The sequence below is a fragment of the Heteronotia binoei genome, chromosome 15 (genome assembly GCF_032191835.1).
Source record: "Heteronotia binoei isolate CCM8104 ecotype False Entrance Well chromosome 15, APGP_CSIRO_Hbin_v1, whole genome shotgun sequence".
In the NCBI taxonomy this organism is placed as follows: Eukaryota; Metazoa; Chordata; class Lepidosauria; order Squamata; family Gekkonidae; genus Heteronotia; species Heteronotia binoei.
In genome coordinates this window covers 14,442,801-14,454,783 of record NC_083237.1, presented here as the reverse complement: position 1 = coordinate 14,454,783, position 11,983 = coordinate 14,442,801, and the positions used below count along the sequence as shown (strand labels likewise).

Sequence of the window (11,983 nt, the reverse complement as noted above, 5' to 3'; positions counted from 1 at the left end):
AATAAGGTTAAATATGTGTATCCATTAAGTATTAAGGATTTGGATAGGAAAATGCAGACGATTTGAATATAAAAAATGGGTATATCATTATAAGGAAATTGCATGGACCAAAATAGATGGCAGTAGCATACAACTCCACCCCAAAAGCAAACATATGGAAGTCATCTCATGGAGTCATACTTAGTTTCCACTAAGATAGAAGAAGATATTGGGCAGGGAGGGAGGGAAAACACAAGTAACCTTCCCTTGTGGCATTAAAGTCCATTTCCATTTTATTTGCAAAGTTTATCAGTTGTGTTTATGGCAAAATAACTTCTGTTATAAATGATCACGTAGACACAGACAACAAAAAACATCTTTAGATATCTCAATCTTCATTCTTGCAGGCTACTAACAAAACAATATCAGCAGATCTTAGCCTTGGCATTTGCTATAAAAGAAATAAATGAAAATCCAAGCTTCATAGCCAACATCAGTTTGGGTTTCTACATCCTCAGCAGTAGTGATAATGGAAGGATGACATATAAAGCCACTCTCAACCTAATTTCTGCACACCAGAAGCTGGTACCCAACTTCAGCTGTGCTACACAGGAGAAACAGATAGCACTTATTGGAGGGCTTGTCTCTAAAATCTCTGCTAAGATTGCCACCATTCTGAATACCTACAAAACTCCACAGGTAGGCTGCATTCATGGAGATATTGAAAATACACTGTGCTAACATGCAATTCATCATTCTTCTTTAATCCTTTGAGAAAAAACCTATTAATTATGCATTTCCTTTCAGCTCACTTATGGATCGTTTTTCCTCACGGAGGATGACAGAAAGCAATTCCCTTTTGTGTATCCGATGGTTCCTAATCAAGCCTATGAGCACAGGGGAGTTGTCCTATTACTGCGCCATTTTGGATGGAATTGGGTTGGTCTCCTGGCTGTGGATGATGACAGCGGACACAAGTTTTTGCAGACCATAGAACCAGTACTGACTGAGAATAGCATTTGTGTCGCTTTCACTTTCAGATTAACCAAAGACTCTTATGTGGAAGAATTCACACACTCGTTTTTAACGCAATGGGGAAAGTACCTGGTTCTCTTGAACAGAGAGGCTAACGTATGTTATGTATATGCTGAACCACCAGCCATGATAATATTACATTCAATCTTCTTTCAGGCACCCATGTTTTTATTACCTTTACCTGGTAAGGTGTGGATTACTACATCCCACTGGGACTTTGAGGCAGCTTATGTCCAAAGGTTTTGGGATATTCAAAGTTTTCACGGTGCCCTGTCCTTTGCAGTCCATTCCAATCAACCACCCGGATTCCAACAATTCCTTCAGACCATAAGACCTTCTTGGGATGGAGGAGATAGCTTTATCCAGGACTTCTGGGAACAGGCCTTTGGTTGTTCATTGGTAGTATCTAATGAGGAAGAGGAGGAGGAAAATACAGAGATGTGTACTGGGGAGGAGAAACTAGAGAAGCTTCCTGGGGTTCTGTTTGAAATGAAGATGACAGGTCTCAGCTATAATGTTTACAATGCTGTACATTCAGTGGCACATGTCTTAAATGAGATCCACTTATTAAAGTCCAAACACAGACGACTGGTAGGTGGAGGAAAGCTGGATTTCCAGAATGTACAGCCTTCACAGGTATCTCTATGCTCTTAACATTGGTCATGGCATCATCCAAAAATAGTCAAAACATTTCTTGTTAAGGTCATTCAAAGCTAACGTGAAATTCCTCTGTGCCCTCAGGCCAAGGGTCCCTATTCGCATGCACACTATGAAGGCCTGTTCTATTCCTGCTTGGCCAGTGTCACATACCATTTACACAAATACGATTTGTGTAGCATCCACTCAGCTTCTTAAAGCCATTACCTTAAACTGCATTGCCTTCCCAATACCCTAGCCAGCCTTTGCTACAGTTCTCAGAGTCCTGGTATGCCCTAGTTGCTCCTCCCCAGTCCTTGGCATTTACAAACATTTTCACAGGAGATGATAATGCTAACAATAGGGATCTCAGAGAAGACAGGCAAGTCTGGAGCAAGAAACCAGCTATAGGGGTGCAGGAGCAGTTCTCCAGTATGGTGGAGCTCAGGGGACACACAGATGAACTCAGACACCATTGTGGTATCCAAGCAACTGCCTTGAGTACACTTGAGTCTAAAGAGGACTTTCCATGATTCTGAGGACTGTGCAGCAAAGGCTGATTTGGGCAACTCAACTAGGATTCTTTGGACTCTCAAACATTCTCCTCACTCACTCAAAAGTACTCTAGCCAGTTTCTTAGATACTACAAGGTGTCTCTGGGTTCATCTGTGTATCCCCTGATCTCCATTGTACTAGAGAGCTGCTCCTGCACCTTTCTTGCCGTCTTCTTGCTCCGTTCTTTGCCAGTCTGCTCTGAGATCCCAGTTGTTGCCATTATCACCTCCTTTCCTACCTCACATCTTTTTTTTGGTGTGAAACTGTCTGCCTCCCTAGCTTTTGCTGTGTTCCATAGTCCATTTCTTTGCTGCCACCTCTGGGAAATTAGCTAACCTGACTGAAGGCTCCTCACTCACTTCCCTCTTAAGGTTTGAAGCTACCCTTTTTAAGAACTTGACCACCAAGGCAGATCCCGCCATCCTGCCATCAGCAGATGCCAAACTCTGGGCTCAGACTTTATAAATCCAATCCTATTTGTGGGAGAACTTTCGCCTCCAACCAGGCCTACCAGATTTTCCTTCCATTCATATCCAGTGCTTCAAAAGCCAAGGATTTGGACTTTGTAAATCCAGGGGTGCAGCTAGGCAGGCATGCCGAAAGACAGTTCAGTTCATTTATTTCATAATCCAAGATAAGAATTAAAACAAATATACGTTGGTCGCATCCTGACACCCATAGTTAATATGGGGAAAGAGTTAAATAAGCATACTTTTAAGATGTATAACATGTTTTAGAATTAAGTTAATTTAAGTTTGGAGGTTTTCCTCTGCCTAAGTAGAATTGGCCAAATACAATATCTTGCCACCTTGGCAGTAGGTTATTTATAACAATCTGATAGGAGAAGAACAGAATAAAATTGATGTGGACTATCCAGATTTGGTGCTATAATTGGGTCAATATATTTTTCCTAAATCTCTAGACATGTCATAATTATTGCAAATCTATGGGAAATTAATGTAGCTTTTTTTGTTTTGTTTTATGTTCTGTTTTAACCCAGATCCACAGCTTTTTAAGGAATATCTTGTTCAATAATAGTGCTGGAGACACCATTCGTTTTGATAAATACAATGAATTAGTTACAGATTTTGATGTTACCAACTGGGTTACCTTCCCCAATGGCTCATTTGTTAGAGTCAAAGTAGGAAGACTGTATCCTCATGCCCCTCCAGGCAATGAATTGAGTCTTAATGATGCTCAGATTGTGTGGCACAAAAGTTTTAACCAGGTGAGTCACATTTATTATTTTTAAAGAAAATACATTGTAGAGACCAAACTACCCTATCTGCACTTTCCCAGGGAGATTGCAGTAATCTTTTACATACACATTTTTTTTTTTGGGGGGGGGACACTCTGACCCTTTCCTACCATGTTAGTTGATGTCACATTTCCCCCCAGAATTTGGAACAACCTCAATGCATTCAATGTTTTATTTTGTTGAAACATTGCATCTTCTTTTTTTAGATGTATTCAGTATTCATAGTTGCAAAATTTCAAAATTGTAGTTGCATGTTTCACCAGGCTAAGAATAACAACTGGGATCAAAAGCATAGTAGAAAAACCTTAAGGTGGGAAGGTCCACCCCTACTCAGCGAGTGACCATAGCTCAGTGGTAGAACATCTCTTTGGCATTCAGAAGGTTCAGTCCATGTCCCTGGCATCTTCTGTTTAAAGAACCTGGCAGTAGGTGATGTGAAAGTCATCTGCTTAAGATTCTGGAGATCTGCTGCCAGACTAAGTAGACAACAATGATCTTGATGCACCCAGAATCTGGTTCACTGGAAGGCAGCTTCATATCTTTTCATGTAAGTACACACACAGTCTGCCAACTCCAAAACTTGCTGCTGTCACATTATATAATAATAATAATAATAATAATAATAATAATAATAATAATAATAATAATAATAATAATAATAATAATAATAATAATAATAATAATAATAATAATAATAATAATAATAATAACAACAACTTTTTATTTGTATCCCCCCCTCCCCGCAAGCAGGCTCAGGGCGGCTCACAACATGTGAATATAGTATACAATAAAACCATGTGCAATCAATTATAAATTCATATACAATTTCAATATAAAATCATCCTTAAAATCATTAAAATTACATTAAACTTAAAATTATGGTGCTATAATTAAGATCTTTCATAAAATCCAGTGATTAAAACGTAAAACATAGAACATATCCAACAGGACTTTCTTGGCTCGGTTTATGTGAAGGCTATTTTAAAGAGGTGGGTCTTACAGGCCCTACGGAATTGATCTAAGCATCGCAGGGCCCGTACCTCCTCTGGGAGTTTGTTCCACAGTAGGGGGGCCGCTACAGAGAAGGCCCGATCCCGGGTGGACTTCAATCTGGCCTCCTTTGGCCCAGGGATATTCAGCTGGTTCTTTCCAGCTGACCTCAGCACTCTCTAGGGTTCTTGCGGGGAGAAACGGTCCCTCAAGTAGACAAGTCCTCGGCCATATAGGGCTTTAAAGGTAATAACCAGCACCTTGTAAGGAACTCGGTATGCCACCGGCAGCCAGTGCAGTCCGCATAGCCCCGGCTGTATGTGCTCCCATCTTGGGAGCCCCAACAGCAGCCTAGCCGCTGTGTTCTACACCAGCTGCAGCCGCCGAGTTCAGCACAGGGGCAGCCCCATGTAGAGGGCGTTACAGTAGTCCAGGCTTGAGGTGACCGTAGCATGGATCACTGTTGCTAGGTCCTGGCGCCCAAGGAAGGGGGCCAGCTGCTTCGCCCGTCGAAGATGAAAAAACGCAGACTTGGCAGTGGCCGCTATCTGTGCCTCCATTGATAATGAAGGCTCCAGAAGAACCCCCAAGCTCCTGACTCTATGGGCCGCTTTCAGCGGTACACCGTCAAAAGCCGGAAGAGGAATTTCTCCCCCCCCCCAGGGCACTACGGCCTAAGCAAAGGACCTCTGTCTTTGTTGGATTCAACTTCAACCCACTCAGCCTGAGCCAACCTGCCACGGCCTGCAATGCTAAGTCCAGGTTCTCCGGGACACAGCCAGGCCAGCCGTCCATTAGCAGATAGAGCTGGGTGTCGTCTGCATATTGGTGACACCCAAGCCTAAACGACATGTTGAATATTGAGTGGAAATAATGCATCTTATATTATTCTTGTTCCCTCCATATTACAGTTAGCACAAACTAGTGAAGTAGGTCTAGGTGACAGAATGTTACTGATCCCAAAGTCAACTTACAGTTTCTGTGGAGGAGTGGGAACTCCAGGCTGAATATCCTTGATATAAGCCCATTATTCTAGCCACTTCACTACAAAAGAAATGAATATTCAGGGAAGCTATTAAAAGTCTTAGACCGATTTCGCACTCGGGCTTCTTCTGAGTGGAGAGCCCTTTTGATCCTGGCGCTTCTCTCCATTTTTATACAAGTTGCCCTGGAGCTGAGAGTTGGTGTACCGTTCTCCTGTGGCTAGCAGAAACCGATTGGAAGAGGATCCTGCTTGCTGTGGAAGAACGCCGTGCCAACTCGCAGCTCCAGGGAAACTTGTGCCAAAACAGAGAGAAGCACCAGGATCAAAAGGGCTCTCCATGTCAGCATATGTGCAGGTGACAGACCACTGCTGACAGCAAAGGGAGCTCTCCACCCAGAACAACTCTTGTGCAAAATTGGTCTTAGTGTTGTCAAAAAAGTATTTTTCACCAGCCCTGTCTTTGCTGGTCCCTTCTAAGAAAATACTGGCTTCCATTGCAAATAACAGAGGTTCATTCAACAGATAATCTCTTCCAGGATGGTAGATTTTTCTTCTCTTTTTCACTCCTTCCCCATTTTTCAATCTTACACAACTCTCTTTTCTCCCCATTACATTCTCTGTTAATACTTCCACCCTATTTCTCTCCCTTCCCTTCTCTGACACAATGTAGGGAGAGAGCTGTTCTGCATCTGTCCTCCTCCCCTTCACAGCACTGGCCCTGAAGACCAAGAGAGGATTGGGTCCTGACTTCTAAGGCTTCCTGTCCCAATACTTGCGTCAGACACCGACAGCTGGGAGGCTACTAATCTCCAAGTCTTCTCCCCACCATGACACTCGCCTAGAAGGCTGAGATATGCACAATTCCTGACCTCTAATCCCTTGCCCCACCCCCGAGCACCAGCAAGAAGGTCCAATAGCCAATGCCATGTGGTTTCTGACCTCTAAGACTTCTCCTTCTCCCAACTGTCTCTGACAATTCCAGCATGCCCTTTGCAACTCCCAGGCTGCCTATGGAGATTTCTTCCCCCAACCATTGCAGGCAAAGAGACTTCTGCCCTCTCATCACCACAGCCAGTGAGCCCCTCGAGGTTCCTGATTTTCACTGCTGAGATGCCAAAGCTTCCACCTTCCCCCATCACTGCTGGCAATCCTGGCTCCTGTCCACTGCAGTGACCCTTAAATAGGAAGAAGAGGAGGCAACTGCTTTGTGCACCCTTGAAAACCTGAGGCCATTAATTCTTAGGGTACCCATAAATGAGAAACGACTTGACAGCACTTAACACTTATACACACCCACACATGCACCATCACATTCCTGCCATTTGTGTGAGTGTGAGCTTGTAATAACCAAACAATTTGCTCCATGTATAGTCTTTCAGGTCATCATTTCTTGACAACAGCCTACTTTTGCAGAACAGTTTCTTGATGCAAATCTCTCTCTTTTCTTTATGGGAAGGTGCTGCCTCTCTCTGTATGCAATGATCCCTGCCTTCCCGGCTACAGCAAGAGAAAGAAAGAGGGAGATAAATTTTGCTGCTATGGTTGTAGTCTATGTCCAGAAGGGATGTTCTCTGATGAGATGGGTAGGAGACGTTTCGCTAAGCATTCTCCTTCATGCTTTACATCAGTGGTGACGAAGCTCAATAACTTAACTCATTAGCATAAGTCCCCCTTACCAGCCAAAAGTAACCTGATGAAAGAAAGGAGAACCCCGGGTGAGTGAGGCCTGCTTGGGCTGGCTAGAGATTCTGCCAGCCCAACTAGACCTCGCTTACCTAGGGATCTCTTTGCCCCCCACATTCAAAAGGCAGCAAGCATCCACAACCCAAAATTGCATAAGAACTGGAGAAAGGGAGGCGTGGGCTTCTCCAGGGGTTAATAAGGGCAACTGGGAGCATGGCAAAGCTCCTAGTGGCTGACTGGCTGCCCACCAGTGTTCCCTCTAAGCTGAGTTAGTGTGAGATAGCTCACAGATTTTTAGCCTCCTGCTCACACATTTTTGTCTCAACTCAGGAAGAAGGACCCCCGAGCACACTAATTTATGCAGTCACTCACAACTTTAATGCCAGTAGCTCACAAAGTAGAATTTTTGAGCACAGGACTCTGCAGCTTAGAGGGAACATTGCTCCCCACTCTCCTCATCTAGGGATTGTTATGCAGCTGCACCTACTATTCAATGGACAACGTGGGATGGGGAAGGAGGAGAGGAGCATCAGAAAGGTTCAGGAGCTGCTTTCCTGATAGCTCCTGCTGAATTCAAGGCCTGGTTTAAATATATAGCAATTGGGAAGAACAGATAGCTACACCTGTAGGTAGGAGATGGGGGGGTAAACCCAAGATGCCTGAGAATGCAGTTGGGATCTATAAGACTAAACAAACCATTTTTTAAAAAAACTTGTATGTATGTAAAAGCCTTTTACTGAATCAGATCATGACTCCATCAAGGCCAGTATATCCAGTATTCTCTACTCGCACTCACAGTGGGTCTCCAGGGTCTCAGGTCTTTCCTACAACTTCCTACCTGATCCTTTTAACTCAAGATGCAAGGTATTGAACCTAGGACCTTCTGCATGCCAAGCAGATGCTCTACCATGGAGCCATGGCTTGACCCCCATCCATCCCTAGTAGGGAGATATAAATCTGTCATTTGACAGGCAGAAATCAGGAAACACAGTTTTTCATCCTATGGAATGAACAACTTTTTGAATTAAGCCCCATTAATTCCCATTGGAGCTAATCTCCAAGAAAATCAATACAGTTTATAATTTACAGAATTATTTTTTTGGGATAGGAAAATTCTTCTAAGGCCCATCTCAAATTCTTTTTGGAAAATCCAACTGATTTTACAGAAGTGTTAGAAAAAACATTTGTGATCCAACGTGTTCCTCTCCACAAAAGAACCTTCCTTCCTTCCTTCCTTCCTTCCTTCCTTCCTTCCTTCCTTCCTTCCTTCCTTCCTTCCTTCCTTCCTTCCTTCCTTCCTTCCTTCCTTCCTCCCTCCCTCCCTCCCTCCCTCCCTTCCTCCCTTCCTCCCTTCCTTCCTATCCACCCAAGACTGACTTTATCAATTAATTACTATAGCCACAGTGGCTAGGGCCCACAATAATTTTAGAGTCCATGAAAATGTTTTAAATTCTTTTAGAAGCAGGAGGGAGGGGAATGAACTTTTAGAGTCAAAGAAAATGTTTTAATTTTTTCTCACATAAAAATAAATTTCAGCAGCCCCCAAATATATGTAATCTTGTTTAAAAAAAGTTGAAGTATTTAAATTTGTATCAAGAAGAATTCTTCATATTGATATTATTATGGTGGTGGGGGGGGTCCATGAAGGCAAAAGAGCCTTCATGGAAGTTCTAATGTGGCCTTTTGTACACTATGGAATTGTACTGTTGATTTATTTTCTTCTGACCAATATTGATGGTTTTTAGCCAGACACAGCAGGTTAATAAGCATGTGGAAGGACAGAGACTGTCTATCCCTCCCATCCTCCATTTGCCTTTCTCAGATAGTATTATAGTTGAATAAGAAAGATCATCAGAACACTCTAAGTCATGTCCTCTGGATCTTTAGTGCAAGGGAAGGAGTAACAGAGAACCTTCCTGGCTAGGCAGTGACAGTTTTCTTGACTGGCCAGCCCCAGCATGTTTAACAGTAGCATTGAACAAAGCCATCACCAAGTTTGCGTTGGAAATCTGGAAGGAGAAGGAAGAGGTAGTCCTCTGGAGCTAATGTGTTGTATCCTCCCTGATATATGGCCTACACTATAGAAATGTTTCAGCACTTTTTTTCTCCCCATCAGACATGGAAGCCTGTATCCAATGTCCAGAGGATCTTTATCCCAGCAGAAAGAAAAATCAATGCATTCCCAAGGATATAACCTACCTTTCTTACGAAGAACTTCTTGGGAGAGTGCTAGTTACGCTGGCTATTTCTTTATCTTTGGTGGCAGTTCTGGTACTTGGAACTTTCATTCAGCACAAGAACACACCCATTGTCAAAGCCAACAACCGGAGCCTCACATATATTCTTCTAATCTCTCTCCAATTTTGCTTCCTCTGTTCATTACTTTTCATTGGGAAACCTTCAATAGTGACCTGTCTTATTCGACAAGTGACATTTGGCATTGTTTTCTCTCTGGCTCTTTCTAGTGTGTTGGCCAAAATCATCAGCGTTGTTCTGGCCTTCATGGCCACGAAACCAGGATCCAGGATGCAGAAATGGGTGGGCAAAAAAATGTCACAATATATATTCCTTTCTGGTTCCTTCATTCAAGTAGCTCTTTGTACTCTTTGGCTCAGTACTTCCCCACCCTTCCCAAATCGGGATATGAACTCAGTGCCTGGGGAAATCATACTGCAATGTAATGAAGGGTCAGTTGCCATGTTTTATTGTGTTGTAGGCTATATGGGCTTCCTGGCTGCCGTCAGCTTCACTGTGGCTTTTCTAGCCAGGAAATTGCCGGACAGTTTCAATGAAGCCAAATTCATCACTTTTAGCATGTTGGTCTTTTGCAGTGTTTGGTTGTCCTTCTTCGCAACTTACTTGAGCACCAAAGGAAAATCTATGGTAGCTGTGGAGGTCTTCTCCATTTTGTCATCCAGTGCTGGGTTACTGGGTTGCATCTTTTTCCCTAAATGTTACATCATCTGGCTTAGACCTGAGCTGAACAACAGGGAGCAGTTAACTAAGAAAGGATGAAAACTGTAAAGTTGATTCTCTTATAGAATAGATAAAGAATTAGAAATCCCTGTTCCTAATGATCCTTGAAGGAATCCATCACAGTTTAACTGGTTTAGATGTTCTTCCTGATCTTTGGAGTGGATTTTTCTTCCTCTTTCAACACCACTGACATCAACTAGCCTTTACAGGAATTACCCACTTCAAAGAGCAGCTCTAACAGCTTCCCTTCCCTACATCGCTATTCTCCAACTCCACTTCATAACCGTGGCTGATTCCACACTCACCTTTCTCCGGGGCAGGCTTCCATTTCTGAGTGGAGCAAGCTGGCGATTTCGCACCAGTTGCTCTGCACCACCATTTTGCACAGGGCAAACCCACGATTTGCCCTGCACAAAATGGCAGCACGGAGCAACTGGTGTGAAATCACCAGCTTGCTCCGCCCAAAAACAGAAGCCTGCCCTGGAGAAATGTTAGTGCAGAATCAGCCTGTGTCTCTCACTATCCAGTGATTGCTTAACACTATCTCCTACTAATGTCTCCCAGTATCAAGTGATTTTCACCTTACTGATCTTGTACATCACTGTGGGAATTAGTGATTTATCATCTGATCAACCCCCTTCACCATCACACTTTTTCAACAGCATGTCCCAATAACAGAGGCCTAGGTGGCAGAGAGAACAACCACCAGTATTCAATATTATAAACAATTTATTAAAAATAATGTATCCACACACATACTGTCAGCACAGCAACAGTTGCAGCAAGGAACCCAAAAGAATGCCGTGAACCCACATTTTCTCTTTCCCTCCATCTGTACATGCACTTGTTGTGGGTCAGCCATGGTTCAGTGAGAATTCCTCAGGAGAACAGGACTCCTCAAGGAAAAGCCATGTGTAGTTAGCTTTGAGTCAGCAGAAGTCAGCAAGCAGAAGTCGAACTACAGGCTGGTCAGGATCCACAGCCAAGAACTAATGCAGAGACTGTCTCCAGCCTTGGGTCAACAGGGAAACTTAGTTGAACACCCCTCCAGTATCACTCCCACCTTTGAGTGCCACAGACAGAGGCTATGAGCAGAACTTCAGGAGAGACCCCAGAGTGTACACGTCCAGGCTTGATGTCAGCTGCTTGAGTAGTTGCAGAATTCCTCCCGAGTAACTGGCTGACCCTCAGACACATGCCTACAAAATCCAGCCAAGGAGGCTGTCAGGTGTGCAAGAAAGAAGTCATTCTACCACTGATTTTGTGATAAAGCTTTTGAACCTGCTTTTCTGGTGTGTCTCTTGGACTTTGTATTTTGGGTATGATTGACTCCTGCTTGTAAGTAACCTGTGGGCTACTTGAATATGCCTCTTGGACAGCCCCTCTTGGCTCTGAACTCTTGGACAGGACTGTTGACTTGGTCTCTCTTGTTTGGACTCAGCCTCTGACTGTCCTCCAGGATCCCACCCTTGATTAACTACACTTGGCTCTGCCTGACCTGCGACAGGAACACCAGATCTTATTACAGAATTCTAAGTTTTCTAATTGCTTTTCTGTCTTTGTTCAGGCAGGCAGCCCTTTATATGGGAATATCAGCCTTTTGCTGGAGCTTAAATATGGTGACTGATTTCTCACTAGGCTTTTCTGGACTCTGAGCCCTTTTCCCCCTGGCACTTCTGTCCGATTTCACACCAGCTGCCATGGGCCTGCAACTTGCCCGGCCTCTATCCTGCGGCAAGCAAGATCCTCTGAAAACTGGTTTCTGCTTGGAAACAGGGAGCAGTTAACTAGGAAAGATGAGAGCCCTTGAATAAAAAATTACCCACTCAGAAATCCCAGTTCCTAGGGATCCTTGAAGAAATCCATCACAGTTTAACTGGTTTAGA

At 43.6% G+C, this 11,983-nt stretch overlaps 1 protein-coding gene across 1 annotated transcript; it reads left to right on the top strand.

Moving 5' to 3' along the window:
* Nucleotides 1–516: 516 nt before the first annotated feature.
* On the top strand, nt 517–10,136 carry LOC132583104 (vomeronasal type-2 receptor 26-like). Its single transcript, XM_060254771.1, has 3 exons — nt 517–678; nt 6,895–7,021; nt 9,238–10,136. The coding sequence occupies exons 1-3, from the start codon at nt 517–519 to the stop codon at nt 10,134–10,136; spliced, it is 1,188 nt and encodes a 395-aa protein (XP_060110754.1).
* The last annotated feature ends 1,847 nt before the right edge of the window (nt 10,137–11,983 follow it).